The sequence below is a fragment of the Alternaria incomplexa genome, assembly GCF_024043165.1.
Source record: "Alternaria incomplexa strain BMP 0042 chromosome Unknown scaffold_10, whole genome shotgun sequence".
Lineage (NCBI taxonomy): Eukaryota > Fungi > Ascomycota > Dothideomycetes > Pleosporales > Pleosporaceae > Alternaria > Alternaria incomplexa.
In genome coordinates, this window is record NW_026249859.1 from 1,273,640 (window position 1) to 1,293,921 (window position 20,282).

General features: G+C 55.3%; 7 protein-coding genes across 7 annotated transcripts; 5 read left to right on the forward strand and 2 right to left on the reverse strand.

Moving 5' to 3' along the window:
- Window positions 1–104: 104 nt before the first annotated feature.
- J4E90_007323 (uncharacterized protein) lies at window positions 105–2,006 on the forward strand (the record flags this gene model as incomplete). The annotated part of the gene is made up of 5 exons (XM_051436863.1): window positions 105–131; window positions 484–502; window positions 561–717; window positions 764–1,742; window positions 1,794–2,006. The coding sequence occupies 5 exons, from the start codon at window positions 105–107 to the stop codon at window positions 2,004–2,006; spliced, it is 1,395 nt and encodes a 464-aa protein (XP_051289609.1).
- Window positions 2,007–2,489: 483 nt separating this feature from the next.
- On the forward strand, window positions 2,490–5,459 carry J4E90_007324 (uncharacterized protein; the record flags this gene model as incomplete). Its single annotated transcript, XM_051436864.1, has 2 exons — window positions 2,490–3,065; window positions 3,111–5,459. 2 exons carry the CDS (start codon window positions 2,490–2,492, stop codon window positions 5,457–5,459), a joined length of 2,925 nt encoding a protein of 974 aa, XP_051289610.1.
- A 168-nt stretch (window positions 5,460–5,627) lies between these two features.
- Window positions 5,628–6,614, reverse strand: J4E90_007325 (uncharacterized protein; the record flags this gene model as incomplete). The annotated part of the gene is made up of 3 exons (XM_051436865.1): window positions 5,628–5,821; window positions 6,083–6,525; window positions 6,580–6,614. 3 exons carry the CDS (start codon window positions 6,612–6,614, stop codon window positions 5,628–5,630), a joined length of 672 nt encoding a protein of 223 aa, XP_051289611.1.
- A 582-nt stretch (window positions 6,615–7,196) lies between these two features.
- J4E90_007326 (uncharacterized protein) lies at window positions 7,197–8,158 on the reverse strand (the record flags this gene model as incomplete). The annotated part of the gene is made up of 2 exons (XM_051436866.1): window positions 7,197–7,685; window positions 7,772–8,158. 2 exons carry the CDS (start codon window positions 8,156–8,158, stop codon window positions 7,197–7,199), a joined length of 876 nt encoding a protein of 291 aa, XP_051289612.1.
- A 176-nt stretch (window positions 8,159–8,334) lies between these two features.
- On the forward strand, window positions 8,335–8,874 carry J4E90_007327 (uncharacterized protein; the record flags this gene model as incomplete). Its single annotated transcript, XM_051436867.1, has 1 exon — window positions 8,335–8,874. The coding sequence occupies one exon, from the start codon at window positions 8,335–8,337 to the stop codon at window positions 8,872–8,874; it is 540 nt and encodes a 179-aa protein (XP_051289613.1).
- A 16-nt stretch (window positions 8,875–8,890) lies between these two features.
- On the forward strand, window positions 8,891–11,415 carry J4E90_007328 (uncharacterized protein; the record flags this gene model as incomplete). The annotated part of the gene is made up of 5 exons (XM_051436868.1): window positions 8,891–9,052; window positions 9,482–9,617; window positions 10,159–10,367; window positions 10,907–11,047; window positions 11,296–11,415. The coding sequence occupies 5 exons, from the start codon at window positions 8,891–8,893 to the stop codon at window positions 11,413–11,415; spliced, it is 768 nt and encodes a 255-aa protein (XP_051289614.1).
- A 4,798-nt stretch (window positions 11,416–16,213) lies between these two features.
- Window positions 16,214–17,572, forward strand: J4E90_007329 (uncharacterized protein; the record flags this gene model as incomplete). The annotated part of the gene is made up of 3 exons (XM_051436869.1): window positions 16,214–16,312; window positions 16,423–16,677; window positions 16,730–17,572. 3 exons carry the CDS (start codon window positions 16,214–16,216, stop codon window positions 17,570–17,572), a joined length of 1,197 nt encoding a protein of 398 aa, XP_051289615.1.
- Window positions 17,573–20,282: the final 2,710 nt, after the last annotated feature.

The window sequence follows — 20,282 nt, forward strand, 5'->3', positions numbered from 1 at the left end:
GCCTTTTTTAATTTTGACCCAATTCTACTTCGCGCAGGCAGATAGCGATGGGTCGCTTGAAAAAGTGCGTCCGGCGTCGTGTTTGCGGTAACGTTTCTCCAGGGATGCGCGTGGCCGACGTCACTACCGAGGTATGTAGCCCACGTCTAGCCGTCCAGCTGCCCCTCGGTCCATCATTCGACGCTGCACTCGCATCAACGGACCACGCGTGCCTGGCGCATCGTAGCTGCATTACCGAGAGTTGCCGTCAACATTCCTCTGCTAGTTGCTCGTGAAGTTTGTAACGCTATCATCGTGTTCTTGTGTTCTGCATTCCGTGTGTTGAAGAGTGATACTCCCATCCCCCCGCATCTACCCCACGTAAAGCTAGCTATGGCATTGAGTGCACGATCAGCTTCCCGAGCTCTACGAGCCGCCAAGGTGAGCTTCAAAAGCTATGCGACAGCATATACAAGACATTGAGAGCTGACAAACGCTTTACAGGCGCGTCCTTTTGTTTCTGGTATGCCATTGGGTTCCCCACTTCAACCGTCATCGTCCTAACGCGTTGATCGCTGCAGTGCAAGCATGTAGCTACTCTTCCTCCTCAGAGCCGGATCTCAAGGAGACATTCAAAAAGGTTCTGCCTGCGAAGCGCGAGCTCCTGAAGAAGGTCAAGGCACACGCCAACAAGAAGCTCGGCGATGTCAAGGTTGAGAATGCGCTCGGTGGCATGAGGTATGAGCCCGGATGATACCTAGAAGCGTGCTCTGACAGTATGAAGGGGTCTTAAGGCCATGGTTTGGGAAGGCTCAGTCCTCGATGCGAACGAGGGCATTCGATTCCACGGCAAGACTATCAAGGACTGCCAAAAGGAGCTGCCCAAGGGCACTTCCGGCACCGAGATGCTTCCTGAGGCCATGTTCTGGTTGCTCCTCACAGGCGAAGTGCCATCAGTATCACAAACTCGCGCACTCTCGCGGGAGCTCGCCGAGAAGGGCCAGATCCCCAAGTTCGTTCAGAAGATGCTGGACGACTTCCCCAAAGATCTCCACCCGATGACACAGTTCGCATGCGCCGTCTCAGCATTGAACTACGAGTCCAAGTTCGCGAAAGCCTACGAGAAGGGTATCAACAAAGCCGACTACTGGGAGCCTACCTTTGACGACTGCATCAGCCTGCTCGCCAAACTGCCTACCATTGCTGCGAAGATCTACCAGAACGCATACCGTGGCGGAGGCGCTCTCCCGAACGAGATTGACCTGAACCAGGATTGGTCGTACAACTTTGCTGCCATGTTGGGCAAGCCAGGCAAGGAGAACGAGGGCTTCCAAGACCTTCTCCGGTTGTACCTCGCTCTACACGGTGACCACGAGGGTGGCAACGTCTCGGCGCACGCAACACACTTGGTCGGATCTGCGCTCAGCGATCCTTTCCTGAGCTACAGTGCTGGTCTTCAAGGACTCGCAGGACCCCTGCACGGTTTGGCTGCGCAAGAGGTGCTGCGGTTCATCCTTGACATGCAGAAGGTCGTTGGTGAGAAGTTCACCGAGAAGGACGTAAACGAGTTCCTCTGGAGCGTTCTCAAGTCTGGACGTGTTATTCCTGGTTACGGACACGCCGTGCTCAGGAAGCCCGACCCGCGATTCGAAGCTCTCATGGACTTTGCCAACGCACGACCCGAGATTGCGGCAGACCCTGTTTACCAGCTGGTCAAGAAGAACTCTGAGGTTGCGCCGGATGTCCTCAAGGAGCACGGAAAGGTAAGCTGCTGACGATCCGACAAGTCGAGCCACTGCTAACTTGTTTTGTAGACCAAGAACCCCTTCCCGAACGTCGACTCGTCGTCCGGTGTTCTCTTCCACCACTTCGGCTTCAAGGAGACGCTCTACTACACAGCGACCTTCGGTGTCAGCCGTGGTCTGGGCCCGCTCGCACAGCTGATTTGGGACAGGGCACTGGGCCTTCCCATCGAGCGGCCCAAGTCGATCAACCTGCAGGGCATACTGGACCAGGTCGGCGCATAAGCGTGGAAGGTCATAGGCTTGTTGGAGAGGATGTGAAGTTAGAAATGACGAACCAAATGGTTGGGAAATGTAGCCATGAATTCAAACATGTGTGCAAACAATGTCAGCGTGGTTTGGTGAAGGGTGGATGATGCGCAATCAGAAGGCCCGCCTGGACGCAAGCGCGGGCGGGAGTCGACCCACGAGATCGGCACCTAGTCAGGGACGAGACGCCATCGCGCGCAGGCCAGCCCGGTGAAACATTCGCCTTGAACCACGACGCTCGCTGTGTACGCCGCGTCTTCTGTCCTACGGAAACACTCTAAGCATACTCGTTACTCGATCCATCACTCCCTCGTGATTGCCGGATTATTGCATTCAATGCTAGCCTCAACATCATAGGGCTTCACGCTCGCGCCGTCATCGATAGCCTAGCCGTTTGCGCCGCCAACGACACAACAACGCCCACCTCTTCCTTTAAAGCAGGCCCCGGCTCCGACCCAAATGCCGCCCTACGAAGCCCACGAAATGCGCCGTGGCAAGTACGCCAAGCTCGACAACCCCGTCGACGACGATGTCGAGACCCCGACGCGCTTCTCCTCCGAATCCAACGGGACGCTAGAAGATCTCGAGGAACACGACCCACTCGCATTCGACAGCAAGATCAGGCGCAAGAAGAGCGCCGGCGATCTCAAGGTCCGGAAGGCGTCCTACAGAGACACCGAGGACGCGGCCCCATTCCCCGTACAGCAAAGGAAGTCGCGGTGTGCGCCCGGACGGTGCTGCTGCTGGCTGCTAGTCTTCGTCGCCGCCACCGTCTTGATACTCGCCTCGGGTGGCATATGGGCATACAAGGTCTCGGTGCCTGAGGATGGGCTGAGTCCGCCGTGGTACCCCTCGCCAAAGGGTGGCACCGACCAGGCGTGGGAGGACAGCTACAAGAGGGCTGCGGACCTGGTCAAGCAGATGACGCTGCCGGAGAAGGTCAACATCACAACAGGCACAGGCTGGAGCATGGATCTCTGCGTCGGCCAGACTGGGCGTGTAGACAGGCTGAAGTTTCCCAGCTTGTGTCTACAGGTACGTACACTCCGCATGTCTCCAGGACTAGACTAATGTTTTCAGGACGGCCCACTGGGTATTCGATTCGCCGACAACATCACCGCATTCCCTGCCGGTATCACCACCGGCGCGACCTGGTCCAAGGAACTCATGTACCTACGCGGAAAGGCCCACGGCCAAGAAGCACGCCTCAAGGGCGTCAACGTCCTGCTGGGTCCTGCCATGGGTCCTCTCGGGAGAATGCCAGCTGGTGGTCGCGTCTGGGAGGGTTTCGGTTCAGATCCCGTTCTCCAGGGCATTGCAGCTGCCCAAACCATCAAGGGCATTCAGGACGAGGGCGTCATGGCTACGGCAAAGCACTATGTGGCCAACGAACAAGAGCACTTCAGACAAGCATGGGAGTGGGGCCTTCCGAACGCGATATCGAGCAACATCGACGACCGCACACTACACGAGATCTACGCATGGCCCTTCGCCGACTCCGTCAAAGCTGGAGTGACCAGCGTCATGTGTTCGTACAACCAGGTCAATTCAAGCTATGCCTGCCAAAACTCCAAGCTGCTCAACGGTGTCCTGAAGGATGAGCTCGGCTTCCAGGGTTTCATTCAGAGTGACTGGTTAGCACAGCGTTCAGGCGTGGCTAGTGCTCTTGCGGGCTTGGACATGACCATGCCTGGAGATGGCTTGAGATGGGCCAAGGGCAACAGCTTATGGGGCCCTGAGCTCACCCGTGCGGTTCTCAATGGAAGCGTGCCCATCGATCGTGTCGACGACATGGTTACTCGTATTGTGGCATCTTGGTATCAGGTTGGCCAGGACAAGTGGGAAAATGACGGACCAAACTTCTCTTCGTGGACCAACGACAGGGTTGGCAAGCTTCACGAGGGCAGCCCATCGGACCACGAAACAGGCATCGTAAATCAGTATGTCAACGCACAAGGAGAAGGGAAAGAAGCACATGGACACCTAGTACGTCGCGTCGCAGCCGAAGGTACCGTCCTGGTGAAGAACGAGGGCAAGATGCTGCCTCTGGACCGAAAGGGCTGGAAGACTGGCGGCAAGGCCAAGACAAAGTTCCGTGTTGGTGTCTTTGGTGAAGATGCACGTCTCCCTCATGAGGGAATCAACCACTGCCCTGATCAGAGCTGCAACGAAGGTACATTGGCCTCAGGGTGGGGTTCTGGCGCGGTCAACTTCTCGTATCTAGTGGAGCCCATGTCCGCTATTCGAGACGCGTTCGACAACGAGACTGTTTACGTCACCGATTGGCTAGAAAATAAGCTGCCTAGCCAGAAGGAGATTCTCGTTGATCAGGACCTCTGCATTGTCTTCGCCAACGCCGACGCCGGAGAGGGCTACCAGCACTATGAAGGCATTCGTGGTGACAGGAATGACCTTAATCTGCAAAAGGGCGGCGACAAGCTGATTCAGGATGTTGCTAAAGATTGCGGAGAAGGCATGGGCGATGTCGTGGTTGTCATCCACACTGTTGGACCTGTAATCCTGGAGAATTTCATCGACATCATGAATGTCAGAGCCGTCATCATCGCCAATCTTCCCGGCACTGAATCTGGTAACGCCATCGTAGACGTACTCTTCGGTGACGTCAACCCATCTGGACGTCTACCTTACACAATCGCCAAGAAGGAAGACGACTACGGCCCAGGCAGTAAGATCAAGTATCTTCCCACTCCAAAGGATGGTCTGGCGCCCCAACAGGACTTCTCCGAAGGTCTTTACATTGACTACCGCCACTTCGACAAGAAGGACATCGCCCCACGATTCGAGTTCGGCTACGGTCTTTCGTACACGGATTTCAAGCTGTCCTCTCTGCTCATCGAAGAAAAGGCCGCTAAAACACCTCTTCCCAAGCCCCGACCCGACGGCCTGACTCCACCAAGCTATTCTACCGACCTACCAGATCCCAAATCTGTACTGTTCCCTGAGGGCTTCAACCAAATCGAGCGATTCATCTACCCGTGGCTAGATTCCGTAAAGGGCATCAAGAAATCTGACCCTGCGACCCCCGCTCCACCATCTCCTCTTAGCCAAGCAGGCGGTGGCCCAGGCGGCAACCCCGATCTATACACCACGCTCCTGACTGTATCGGCGTCACTGGAAAACGCCGGACCCGTCGACGGCGCATCAGTAGTGCAGCTCTACATTTCTTTCCCGCAAAACTACAAGGACCATGAGACTGGTGAGCCCGTCGACTTCCCCGTTCGCGTGCTGCGCGGCTTCGAGAAGATTCACCTCGAGAAGAATGCAGGTAAGCTGGTGCAGTTTGATGTCACAAGAAGGGATTTGAGTTATTGGGATGTTAAGAGGCAGAATTGGGTGCTGCCTAACGGCGAGTTTGGTATTAGTGTGGGCTTCTCAAGCCGAGATCTGCCTTTGGAGGGGAAGTGGTAAACTGGTATTTTCTTGGATATAAGGGCACTTGGTCTGGTGTTGGGTGTTATATTTTGTTGGTTGCTGATATCCCATATATACAATCTATCTGTTGCTGATCTTGCTCACGATGTCAACTACACTGTATCGCCGGCCCGTGACCACCGGGCTTCGCCTTCTTGGATAAGCTCATAGTTCGCTCTTTCCCGAGCCATCTTGTCCTTCCATCGGCCTGCGTCCTCTAGCAAACAGGATCGTGCGCCACAGCTTCTTGCCACCGAACTCCATGTAGTTCTTCTCTTTCATCGTAATGACATCCACGTCCACGAACCCAGCTTCCGCGAAGAACTGCTTTACGCCATCGATAGTAAAGTGCGGAACCACTATCGAGGCATTCATCTTCTGCCGGAACTGAGGGTTACTCTCGCCAACATCATGCTTCTTCTCAGCATCATGGTGGTGATGATGCCCGTGGTGATGCCCATGTCCATGTCCATGAGATCCAGAACCCTTCCCTTCCCCATGACCATGATGATGTCCATGACTATGAACAGCATGATTTCCCTCGCTCCCCTCAATCATACTCCCATCCTCCCCCGCCAAAAGATCACCTCCCTCCAGAAAATCATTAATAACCAACACACCGCCCGGCCTCAACCTCTCCTTCAACTGCCGTGCCGCAAACACCACATCCTCGAAATGATGGAATCCAAACCCCACAGTCGCGATGTCGAAGTTCCAAAACCTGTCCCCGGAAAGCGACTCGGGATTAGGGTCAGACTTGTCGAAAAGGTCGCCTACGATGGCATTGACTACATCTTCGGAGAGCCCGGCGTCGCGTGCGCGTGAGTTGTATGTGGACACCATGTTGGGCGATATGTCGATGCCTTGGGTGGACGTAACGTAGGGTCCAAAGACGCGGGTCATGAGGCCGGTACCGCATGCGTAGTCTAGGAGGCGGACTGGTTGAGTGGTGGAATCTGTGAAGGGGATGCCGACCCATGAGAGGTCGGAGCGGAGGGTGGTGGCTACTCGGTCGTTGACGACTTTGAACCACGGTTTACTGTCGTAGGAGTCGGATATGGCACTGTGGTGTATTAGTATGATTTAATTTTGGGAGTTGAAAAAGCTTGTGACGTACTCGAAGTATCGCCGATTGGCTTCTGCGTAGCTCATGTTGGATGGTGGGTTGGGGTGAGGGGTAGTTTTGGTATTTTGAGAGTGGTAATGTAGTCTCAATGGGTATGTAGAATGCTTGGAAGGTGTGAGAGGTAGTAACTGGAAAATTTGGAGCAGATCCAATGTTCCTTTTGTATGTTGAAGATAGCTGTGAAGATGGAAGCAAAGTCGCCGATCTACGTCGGAGACATAAGTACGCTAAGCCTCTATTGGTGGAGCATCACCGAAATGGATTGGGAAACACGCAGTATATGGCACTATGTTACCGGATATCACAGCATGCAAAGAAAGAAGTACGACTCCAGAGTTTTGTGTACACATGTGCTAATTCGATGAGTCGTTGGATGCAACCGGCCGAACGTTGCTCATTCTACATCTGAGCTATGAAGACTAGTCGTCGGAGACATTTTCGTGTGGCTCCGCAAAGTATAGAGAAGCAACTACTCATCGTGAACTCAAATTCGCCGTCGCGATAGACAGAATATGACTCATATCCGTCTACGACAGAGTACAACTTTCGTTGTGTTCAACACAGGCATTCTCGTTGATGCGCATGTGTCTGTGTTGTGCCATGTACCATTAGGAGGATATCCCTTCCATGCTGTCTGTGTTCTCCGGTGCTGATGAATTATTCTCTTCTCGAGAGACTTGGGTTTGCAGAGCTTGTTGCCGCGCAAGGCCTTCTTCTCTTTTCCGTCGTTTCCTCGCGTCCGCATCTTCCCAATCTGGCTTGGATCCACTTGTCGCAGTCGCTTCGTACGTCTCCAAGAGGGCCTTGCGAAACCGGCTTATGCGATCGAAGTTGACGTTGAATCGCTCGTTTGCGATGTTTACTAGTGTTCGTAGATATCGCTCGTCTACCAAGGCAACATTGCGGCCATCACCATCTCGATACCCAATGATGGAGTCGAATGAATAACCAGCTGACCGGACAGCCACGATGGGGTTCGACTCTGCTGTCTTCGCTGACCCTAGACTCACGGCGCCACTCTCACGGAATCCGGCAGCTAAGGCAGCAGTGAGGACACCTTGGGCATGATCCATGGATGCACTCAGGACGTGGAGTATCTGTGCCGCGTCAGACCATGTCAACGTGCTATGACGACTGAAGATACCATAGGTTCAAATTTAAGATGAATGTACCTGCTGGACACGCTAGGTGTTTCCTCCGTCGCTTCAACCTTGTCTAAGCCAAACTTTGACATGAGGTCACCTGTTGCTTCGTCTCGCCCAAGTGGCGTGTGTGAGATGAACAGCCATGCACCCCCACCACCTTTTCCTCCTGGTCCAGCGCGTGAACTCTCGCCTTCAGGCAATGCATCTGGTACTTCATTGTCTGCTTTGCGTCCTTCCAAAAATACACTGATGCGCCCCGAGCAGCTGCTAGTAGTGACTAGTCCTGGGAGACTGTTGATCTCGCCGATTAAATCTCGGATGGGCGCATCGACGGATCCCTTGGGCGACAGATCATGATACTCGCCATCTGGAGCGTCGAGTTGCTCCAAGATCTTTTGCTTGCGAGCTTCGAAGCGTGTCGGCATGTCAGTCGGGCGTGCTTCCTGGCTGGGGTGGAAACGTGACAGCGCGCTGTATTTTCGCGTTCGAGTGCGTCATCGATGGTCTGTGCGCGCGTCATCTTTCAAGCAGCCACGAAGGCACCTGCAATGACAACTGAGTATCACGCCTATCACTTTCTCAAATCGCATCACTCGAAATCATGCCACGTAAAGCCACTAAAAGCGCAAGTGCTCCAGCCCCCAGGAGCAATTCTAAACGTCCTGCACCGGAGGTTCCAGCACGGCAGTCTAAGAGAGCACGGGCTACCGCAAGGAAGTCTTACGTCGAACCTGAGAGCGACACGGATAGCGACGGGAACAAACCCAAGGCAGACGTCGCACCCGACGATGACGAGGATGACGTTGTAGCATCTGACTACGAGGAACATAGCGACAAGGATCCATCGTCGGAATCCGAGCACGATGAAACCGCCAGTGACGACGAACCTGAGGACAAGCGAGCAGCTCCCAGAGGGCGCGGAACCAAGAGCCTTGCCATACACAAGAAGGCTGCTAACGAGAAAGAGCTATGGAAACCCGGTGCGAAGCTCGCACCAGGAACACAACTGATCATCAAGAAACCAAAGGCTCGAGATGCAGGCGACACGCCGTACTTGGATCACACAATCCACCCAAATACTATGCTGTTCCTTAAGGACTTGACAGCTAACAACGACCGCCAATGGCTGAAGCGTGAGTGATGGTTTACTACGTTTCATGTCAAACGGCACGATCGGACCGCTAGCTGACGTCTATGTCGTAGTCCATGACCCTGACTTTAGGGTTTCATTCCAAGATTTTACCACTTTTGCGGAGAAGGTATCCGAGAAGATCATCGAGGCAGATGAGACCATCCCAGAGTTGCCTGTCAAAGATGTAGTAAGTGTTTCCGATTGGATTGTCGCAGTACGATTTACTAAAACGTGTAGATCTACCGGATTTACAGAGGTGAGCCCGAAGTATGGTCTTAGCTGGATTATGCTCACAGTAGAAAGACATTCGGTTCTCGAAAGACCCAACCCCGTACAAGGTGAGTGAATACATCGACCTTCCACGCTAGGATGGGGTCATGCCCTTGAAGCCGTGTCACGAAGTCGAGAGACACAGCATGCTGCCAAATCATCATGGCGCCATGGCATATACTCTGCGACCCGACGAATAGCTTCAGCATGACGCCCTTTCATGGCTACATGCAAAGCAGGCTGACCTGATTTAGACTTACTTTTCTGCGGCCTGGTCAAGAACTGTAAGTCACACATGGGTACAAGCTTATGTGAGCCCCACACTGACATTGTATACGACGTGCAGGGACGCAAGGGACCTTACGCACACTACTACTTCCAGGTGCAACCCAATGGTGGTAGCTTCGTAGGTATGTTCGATTCTCCTCTCTTCGTCTTCGCGGAGACACCCGAGCCGCGAGCTGTCGTGGAACTCAAGCGCAGTGTGAAGTGACCTCGTGGCCACCGCATTGCTTCTTTCGACTCCATGTGCATGGAGTATGCAAGTGTACCCAATGCTCGTCACCACGACAGCTGCTGCGAGCCTCGGCTCTACAGCGACTCTTGTCGTGTGGTCGACCTTGCACTCCTGACCATGTGTCGCATTATACGACTGCCGGCTCGGAGACGACAATGCATCGCCATGCGGTGAGATTGACAGATCCGACCAGCGCTGCACGTTATGGCCATGCGGGGAATATTGACCGTCACCATGCCACACAATTGGACCCATGTGCCTATGCCTCGTCGGACAGCGTAGGGTAACATCTCGTCTTCTCGGTTGTACCGCGCGGTATCCGGGACGTAACGTATCGAACCGTTTAAGGGTTTGGCAGCGTGCAGCGAGGTGTCGTCGGGATGGTACACTCATCTGATGCACGTCAGTGTGTATCCATTCTGCCTACGCAAGCGGCACCATAGTCAGCGGCGCGTCAATGACTCATTGATATCCTTTCTTACACGAGAATGCGCTGACTTTGAAAGGTGGTGGCTTCTGGCAGCCTGACGCGTCGACTCTGGCCAAACTACGACGCGACATTGATCGCAAACCGCACAAGATCAAGGCCGTACTAACGGACTCTGGTATTCGAGAGGCTTTCCTGGGTGGAGTCAAAGATGACGAGAAAAAGGCTGTGAAAGCCTTCACGAGCCTGTCGATGAATCAGTCGAATGCTCTGAAACGCAACCCAAAGGTATGCAGCATCTGTTCAATCCATCCCTTGAGACAGCAGGGTATCAGCAGACAGCTCTCGTGTCATTAAGCATGAAATATGCTTGTGAAACACCGTGTTCACGACGTTCTCTCACAAGCAGAGTCGATTTTTGCAAGGTCTGGTAACGGCTTTGCCGCGATCGGGTACTGTCCGCCGCCTGACACGGTTCAACACCAAAACTAGCACGGAAGCTCCCCGCCTACAAGGATGTATCTCCATGAAACTCTTCCGCTACACCATCTCGCGAACGGCACACGATCACGATGACGTGCAATTAGCTTCAGTCTCGTACTGGAAGGTTGTGCGTTACAACTGTGTGCCGTCCGGCAAATAGAGTTTCAAGTCGCCCCGCACTCAACAAGTTGAGCTGAGTTGGAGTTGTCATGGCTAGCACCCTTTGAGTAGGCGGGGTTCTCTGCTCGCAGCAGTCTGTCAAAGCCCAGTCGCGGGGATTATGATGAACAAACTTCAAACTTCAAACTCACTGCAGCTGTTCATGTTTGCTGACACCTCTCCAGGGATATGACCATGACCACAAAGACATCGAACTTATGCGGCTCCGCAACTACACCATGGGGCGGAAGCTCGCAGACGATGAAATTGTTGGTTCTGGGGGCTTGGAGCGAGTGGGTGAACTCATTGCCAGTCTGGTACCCTTTGTAAGTCTATCCTTCCATACTCTTGACATAAACGGCCTCACGTTCCCATTGGACAAGAAAAGATAAGAGCGGCGGCAAGTTGTTAGGGAAGTGCCTGTACGGTGCAAGCGATGGGGTGACTATAGTGCCGGCCAGTAGTGCGTTGGCAATGCAGTCACCCGCCCATCGTAAAATCCTTCAGGTGTGAAGGACGACCACAGCAATCTCCCGGGAGGCGTTGCACACAAGGCCGCTAACAACCGTGGCAGATCACCTATCTGAACAGCATCGCGATGCCCGACGACGACACGTCAGACTCGAGCGAGGACGAAGGAAGCGATGCCGAGCCCGACGATGACAGCAACGCCGCAGAGGATGACGAGGCTTGATGAGAGCAATTTCAACAACGCATGTTCGAGGCACGGTGCTTCGAGCCGAAGTCATTTAGATGCACACATTGGTGGGAGCGTGGAGGAGTGGGCCACGCAAGCGCAAAGACCGCCAATAGACGCTGGTGTAACCCTGCCACGGTGGCGCTGACTGGTTGACACAACCGATGCCATGCAACAGACTAAGTCATCGTGCAGCATTAGCTCCAGCACGAGCGGATAACTGGGATCAACATGCAGCGCTAGTAGGTCACGGGAGCACTTATGCCAAATGCAGTATCCTCGGTCTTATGATGGGCCTTGTTCATTTCGGATCTAGCTTCCTCGTACCCTGGCCCCCTCTTAAAGCTACGCTCAGACGCGGGCCTGCCGTCTTTCTTAGCGGCTTTTCCCTGGCTAAACGAACGATGGGAGGCAGTGCACAGTGCTCACTCTCCCTCTCTTCGATCACGATGCAGTGTAGATGGCTGACCGCATCGACGCCAGATTCTCGCCATGACATTGCAGCAGAGGACTTGCCAGGGCGTGCAGCGATCGCTTCATATAATCGCCAGGCCCCGATCAGCTGGCCTCCCCACTATCCATTTTGGCACAGTGACATGCTGCACACGTTGCGTTAGTCTATACACGGCTACGGCTCGGGGCGCACTCGTTGTCCGTCTGGGATGCATGGGTTTACGCCCTAACGCGTCTGATCGAGGCCAGCTGCATCTCATGACGAAGGCTTCAGCGAACCTTTACCGGCGCCGTGAGTAGCTGGCGGTTAGTTGCTGCATCGCTCAGCGTCATGCACTCATAAGAAGCGGAAAGTTGAGCGGCTTACGCTGTTGGGCTGCGCTTGACGTGGTGTAAGCATGACGCCAGCAGCTCCAACGCCAAACCTTCAGAATCTCAATGCGAGCTGTGGTTCTTCTACGGCGCGATTTTGCATTGCACAGTGCATTCCAGTTGAATAACGAGGCTTTGAGGAGCTTCAGAATGCCTTCAAAAGGCGGTGTGGTTATAAGGCAACTCGTTGTGTCTATTGAATCCCACCGTCCATCACACCGATGAGCTGCAGATATTTCTTTCTTCCGCGAATTAGCACGCTTCGGGCTGATCCATCGACCCGCAATGGCTTGCGTCCGCTTATCCACCCCTTCCGCGTCTCTAGATGATATTTACCGGCGTTTGTGACACAGCTGGATCTCGCAAAGCCAAAACGTGTCGCCTTGCCCTTCTCGGCCTTCCGCCGGGCTCGGTAAGGCGAGCATACACCGTCGTCTGCCCGAGATGAGGCGGACGAGCGCTGGGGTAGAGAACGGAGATGGGATTCCGCTTATCCGACAGGATGTCGTCCCTCACACCACTACTGCAAGGACGGAAACTCGTTTGTTGGAGCATCAGCAACATGCGGTACTGCGGCGCATCAAAAGTATTATCAGGATGCAAAGGAATGCGTGTACACCGATGCAACGCCATCACCAGACTGACCACGCCTCTATCGCACCAGCACACCTTGACAGATCGGTGAGGTTGTTTGTTTTGCACTGGCCACGGACGCGCTGTGGAAGCATTGCCCGCGTTCTTTATGCCTGTCAGACACTAGAACGGTGCCACGGGCGAGGCATCGTCTCGGAGGCTTGACGATATCTTCCCGCCTGATATATCTGAATCTGGTTTTACCTGCAGATTGGCGGTACACAAAATGCGGCACAAGCGACATGGCCCTTTTGCGCTGCTTACGGTGACACGAATGGGTAGACTCCACAATCTCCAGCTATGCTATGCATATTGCGGGAAGGCTTCGGTGACACAAACTTCGTTAATCTAATTATCAACGGGACACACGCGGGAATTCCACATCTCGTCCCGAGCCGCGAATACACCTGGTTCCAATTGAGCCAGCTCCCACTGTCCACGCGCGGCGTCGCAATCTCCATGGCCACCACCATGGCTGAGCATCGCTTACCGTCTGCACTGCAGTGGTGATGGACGTTGCGCGGCTATTTGCTTGGGTGAATCGACCGAGGCGGCTGAAGATCACGTCCAGAACAGATCCTGGTTGATCTACCCCACAATCCGCTCACTTGGTGTAACCGTCATCAGCGGCATTCAACGGCACTTTTTCAATGTGCAACACAAGGCTGCTGTCCTTGATTGTCGGCCAAGTCAAGGATGACGCTCCTTGGACTGATGGTTTCAGACGAATATAGTCGCAGACAAATGACTGCATTGGGCCTCATCTATCACGCGCTCGTGACTGACTCGAAAGGGCGAAATACGGTGTGGCAGTCAATCAAATTACAACAATTATTAAAAGCGATTGGCTGCAAGCGGTCATCCCGCTGAATACGGTGCCAATGAGTGAAAACGGCACTGTGGCCGGGACGACGGCTTTGACCGGTAGACACGTCTTGTGACAGCAGCAAGGTTTTTTGTCGTGCTCGATAGGATTTACCCGTCGAGCAGCAGCAGCAAGGCACATGCCAGCTGGAATGCTGAGATTTGCCCAAGTAAGTTGAATGCTAGGCAAGGGACGTGCTGATTGGTCGATTAAATTTGACCGAGACCTGGACGGTGGAAAACTAAGCTTGAGAGAGTGCGGGCCGTCCGCCCTAATCTCGAGGCAAGAGACACAGGACGAGGTGCTTAGGCAAGCATGGATAGCAATGAACTACTGCTGACTATTCTTTGTTCCAGGTGTGGGCGTCGTCACGTATATGCAGTCAGGTGAAAATAGGCCGGCGAGGAGCCGAGGCTGAAAGCGCCCTGGGCGTTTCGCGATTCTCCATGCCACCGTGCCTACATCCGCACAAGTCCGAGATTCGTCACCAGCGGGACTTGCGGCACCGCCACTACCAAAAAATAGGCACAAGTGCCGTCGAATTCTTTGTATCGGTTTGTCTCGACTATTGTGGAGGCGTCGAATCAGCAGCGCGAGGAAGTGTTTTGCCATGGGCACCAGTTCGCAAGCCTTCGCCGGCGCAAGGGATGAACGGTTTGCCAAATTGTGGATGTCAGATTCAGAGGCGTGATTCGAGGACGAAAGTGGGCTGCGTCGCATGCCGGCCGTCTTACACGAAGCAATAGCAGCTGAGAGAGACGATGTCGGATGGTTTCTTCGCAGGCAGGACTGGCCAGAATCGGCTCTATGACCAAGCAGCTTGCGCGTGAAGGCGAAAAATGGGTGCTGCTGCGCTCAACGAACGGTTCTCCCGGCGCAAGACATCGGCTCTCCCGTAGACACTGCCCCGCGAAGGAGAGTGCCTGAAGTCGCCGAGACGCACCGGCAGGGCCATGACTAGCGAACAGAGGGCACTCACGTCACAGTTGTCCAAGCAGACGTAGTTGCCGAAGTGTTACACACCAACAGTCGGACAGGGATGCTGCCGTCCTTGTCAAGGAAAATGACCGACGCCCCGAATGGATCAGCCCTATCAGACATGTGCGCAAATGAAGCAGACGGCAGGCGGGAACTCGAGGTTAGGGCAGGGAGGTGCGCGGGTGGTGCTGCAGGCGGCCACTTGCAGTCGACACGTCGGAGAAGCAGTTCTGGGGAGGACGAGGCAGCGTCACGATGCATGTGTACAAAAAGCATATTGCAGCAGGCGGCCGGGGCCAGTCGCGGAGGGTAGGACCAAAGCTGACCGGACGCAGGCGCGTACCGTGGTTCGTGAGCTGTCGAATGCGCGAGCTATGGGCTTGGCGGAGGAAGCGACACGAGGGACGCAGAGACGGGCCGTAGACGATTCAAGAGCCCGAGGTGGTTCCATGAGTCTTTAGCGACTGTGCCACGGTAGACGCACGCGCAGTGCAGCAGCAGCAGCGGGAGGGCTCTGGAGCAAGCGCGGTGCAGGCAGGGCGCGGCGTGCAGGGCAGACTGGCCGGCCGTGGGCTTTGTAGTATTTGCTGCGGCGGCGTGTGTATGTAATTAAAGGCTCGTAGATCACAGCGCGACGGGAGTCCCCGAGGGCTTGGCGAGTCACACATCTCAAGCAAGCTGCCGGCCCGCAGCAGCATCATGCACATGGGTGGCCGACAAGGTTGGGTCAGCTTTGACGGCCATGGGCGGCGTCATGGGCGTGTCATGGGCGCGGTCGCAATACACAGGCCAGACAGTTGGCGGCAGCGACGACGTGGTAGGGGCGGCTCGCACTCAGCGTGCTGCTCGCCGGTAGCTCGTGTGCGCGGATGGGTGGGCTGCCCAGCTGCACGTCGCGCTGCAAGTGAGGATGCCGCATGGCATTTAGCGCGTTTGGCGGACCGTCGCCGTCGTCGCTGCATGGGGCGGGCAGGGATAAAAACGCCATGCCAGTAGAAGCGGCGAGAAGGTTGAGTTCGGGCACGCGGTGGGTAGTAATAGCGGCCGCTCCAACCTGAATCTCCTTTTTCGCTTCCACGCTCTTGGGTCCCGTCGTCTCCTCCACGCGCTTCGAGAAGCCTTTCACTCCACAGCCTCCCTCGCCCAACTCTGCCCTTCTCTCCAACGCTCCTCGTGCAGACCACACCCGCCTACACGCCGCCTGCACGCCCGTCTCGAAGCGCCGCCCTACACCCTCCCCTCCTCCCTCCGCCCCGACTGGCTTGGCTCGCCCACGCAGCACTGCCCGTCGCTCTCACCTGCAGCCGACGTTGCGGCCCGCCTGCCAGTATTTTGTGACACCTCACCCGCCCCAGAGGATCTCCCGCACCACCACCGACCTTCTCTTGCCCGACGTCTCTCTTGCACCTGCGCTGCTGCCCGCCCAACCGCTGTGTCGCACTGGGAGAGCCCCCGCCGTGCCAGCACCGCACACGACCACCGCCGCGCGACACCATGTTCCCTCACCAGGGTGGCCAAGGCCAGCTTCCCGCCCACTGGCAACCGCCCACGGCCCAGCAGCCTCCCAATGGCGCCTATGCCCAGCCTCCGCATGTAAGTGTCTGAAGGGCAGTCACGCGTGCCTGCACGTCATCTGTCTGCCTGCCTCTGGTAGTCGCTCTCGTAAGCTGGGTGACAGCGCGCTGACACTTGACGTCGACTAGATGAGCACCACGCTCCCTCCTCCGCCGCCCCAAGAGCCCCGTCCCGACATGGCTCAACATCCTCAGTACCAGCACCAGCAGCCCTACCGCCTGCCAGGCCCCAATGAGTGGACGCGCGCTCCTCCTCCCCCCGATCCATACCGCCAGCAGCACCAGGGCCCTCCTCCACCGCCGCAGTACGTCCAGCAGCACCACCAGCCGCCAGCTCCCCGCCAGCGCACTGCAATCGCCTGTCGCTACTGCAGACGTCGCAAGGTACACCACGGCCCACGCCATTGACTCGAGACTGCCTGCTTACTCTACCTAGATCCGCTGCTCCGGCTTTGAGGCAACCGAGGACGGCCGCTGCTCCAATTGCATGAGGTTCAACCAAGACTGCATCTTCACCCCCGTGTCTGCCCAGACGCAGGCCTTTGTTCCCGCGCACACGGTCTGGCGCGGTGTCGGACAGCCACCGCCCATGTACGGCGCCTACGGGCAGCCTCTGCCACCTGCCAGCCACGCCGAGCCATATGGCCAGCCGTCGCGCCAGCCGCACTATCTGCCCAGCCCTACTGCAGGTCCGTACCCAGCTCATTCTGACTATGGTCCGCCTAGTGCTTCTCCAGATGAGGCGAGCCGTGACGCGCTGGCAGGCAGGAAGAGACTCCACCCAGAGCCTCACACTCCTACCCTGCCTCCGCCGCATCCTGGCTCAGCGTCACAGGCCCCTCATCGAGGCACTGGGCAAGATTATGCCTATCCAGAGCCACCGTCTCTAACATCGGGCGCTTCAACAGCATCGACCCCCGCTCCCTACTCATCAGCACCTCCTCCCGCCCAACCATACTACGCTGCACAGCCTCCGCGTCAAGGCTCCCCACAGAGCGCCTATCGCTACGAGCCGAGTCGCACCTCGTCCTCGCCACACTCCCAAGCACCCACGACCCCTGGTGCCCCGCCGACGCCCTATTACGCAGCTCCACCGCAGCCCAACGGCGTCTTGCAGCCACCACCCGCGCGCACCGATGGCAGAACCCCACCGCCACCTACATCGCAAGCCTCGGCTAGGCCCAGCATGCGCATCAATGATCTCGTAAGCGATAATGGCCCCGCCCGCAGCTCGACCGATTCGTCCATGCTCAACATGCTCAACCGCCGCCCCATGTAAAAATCTGCCTCGCGCAAGTGGAGACGCTCTGGAGCTGGTCTTTCGAGAGCGCTACACATTTCGGATTAAGCGAAGAGCAAAGAGCAAAATTTCCCATCGAATCTGTCAGCCGTCGTTTACTGCTTTCCAATGTACAATCTATCTTCGCGTCCAATCGACGTTTGCTATCGCAAGGAGTTCTGGCTGGCAACAGCGTGATTTCTGGGCGGCTATCTGAATCTTCAAGAGCGACAAAGATCTTTCAACGTTTTCTACTTTAATACTCACGGATCATCCTACTGTCCCTCCCGGTCTTCCATCTCGAGTGACCAAACTACTACACTGGGTGGTTATTCTGTCTTTTCCCGCAAACATTAGAACTGGGGTTGCATCATCACATGGAGGCTTCGTTGATATTTGCATCATCGTAGCGTGGGTTGGGTCCGGCATTCATGTGCTTCGCTGCATATTGGCTGGGGTAGTGGTCGCTTGTGCTTTTTGGTACCTCTTTCCTATCGTACGTTTTTTCGCTGGTTTTTCGCGGTATTCCCCTTCTCGGCCTGTCTCTACCGCATCTGAAAGTCTCTATGGGAACTATTACTGGTGGGTGGCAATCTGATTTAAGTCGCAAAGCACTTTGAGAAAGCGAACGTTTCGCGCATCGTCTTGTACGTAGTCTCCTTTTTTCTTTACTAGCTATCTAAATTGGAGACGTTCGCTGGTGCAATACTTGCTCAACCCTCTGCATGCCTTGATGAACAGCGCACTGCATTTGGAGCACGTCAGTGCTGATGTGCTGATATTCAGTGCCGGATTTCCGACCTGATCCTACCCGTCGAACCACCTCTGATGCCCAGGTCGATCTGTCATGCTCACCCATCGCTCCTGCCTGCCGTGCCAACCAGCCTGCCCCTTGTACGACGGTATTGCCAAGACACGTGCCAGTGATAAATTTTGACATGCAAATCACATGGCACGTTACGCACGAGAAGCCACGCAGGGCAGCCGATGGTAGGTACACGAGAGCGGGTACGCACGTGTTGTACCTTCCTTTCCAGGGCAACACGTTCCAACCAAAAACAAAGGTCAACCAGATTCAGCCACCTCCACGCCCCGATCTTGGTCCCATGGAGCGGACTTTGTTTTGGTATCGATTGTACCGTTACCATAACCAAGTCTTCACTGACACTTGCCTGACAGGTGTACGTGCATGATTCAATTACGCCAACACGGAAAGGCACCGCACAGCACTCCTACCACGGTACGGACTCGGGGTCTCGGCGAGCCGGAGCGCTGCTACCACGCAAGTCTCGATCTGTCAGTCTCGAGCTACATCGGCACGGGACGTAATGGGTTCCACGGTAGAAAGCCAAATGGAATCATCTCAGCCCGTCGACTAGAACGTCGCCGTCTGTCATATCGCGGTACGGCGCGTCCTGGCATGCACGATGTAGTCAACATGATTTCACCAGTACCACTATCACGATTGTGTCTCGCGGCTCAGACGCAGGGTGGACTACCATCGTCCGATGATGGCTCGATGGTACTATGCACTTGCACCAAATGCCACCAGACATCAGTTGAGGCTCTAGATTTCTAGCGTACCACGATACCACTTGGCCAGCTGATGAGCCCAGAGGCTCTATTACTCTTCTGTCTCCTCAAGCTGCCGCGCGGTGCAGCATCGTACCAGAGGGCAGGTTCTGGATCACACTCCGCCGATGTTGACCTAACGAACGAAGGGCTTGGCCATACGCATGTCTCACATCTACTGGCTATTGACACGCTGGCCGTTGCATGGTTTGGCCGCTATAGCGTACCGTTCAAACTCGACCTTGACTAACGGAACGGTGCGAGCAGGCAGGACCTGTTTGATTCGCTGCCACAAGGGGAGACAACTCCGTCATGAGAACTGCCAGACCATGCAGGGCAAAAAAGCAAAAAGGTCGAGTTTGGTTCTAAAGTGATTTAGCGCACCGCCGTCTGCCTGCCTCGACGCGCATACTTTCTTTGCCTGGGCCGCCAACACGGACACTATTCAGCTGACATATATCGCACCACTCAATTTTTCCTTCAGGCAGACAGACAGGTTGTTTTTCCATGGTTCAGGGTTGCGGCGATGTGATCGAATCTGGAAAAGTATATCGTGGGCAACCGCATATCACGAATCAACATTAGCCTGTCAGCGTTTCAGTCGAGCAAGAATTATCTTGCGCTCATAAGCCAGCCAGGACCAGGGGTGGTTTCTAGTATGCGACTCGCTTTCAGCCGATCGTAATATAGTAATCCCTCACACAGCTATAGGGTCAATCGCTGTTGTACGAAACGAACGTGCTCGGTAACCCCCTCTAACTCCGAATTCGGACCTGGTCAAGCTAAATAGTCGTTGCCCGTCACGGGACGGTGCGAGCAGAAGTTTCGAGCCGGGATGTCGATGTCGCAAATAGCCGACTAGACTGAGTCGAGCAACGGGCGAGCCCTGACCTTTTCCCTTCCTTGTACAAGTCATGTTAGTGTACCGTTCTTTGTCTTCCTTCCTTTGGGCTTCGCAATCGCATCTCGGACGGAGCAAGTCCGAAGCCCTTGGTGTAAGCTGTAGTGAGAAAATGTAGTGCTGACCAATGGAAAAAAAGGTTGCGTTGGTGTACGATAGCGAAAGTCAAACTCTCAAGCGCGTTCAAGGCAGTTTTGATCCTGATCTTGCTTGCACATCGCACAGCCCGTCCCACTC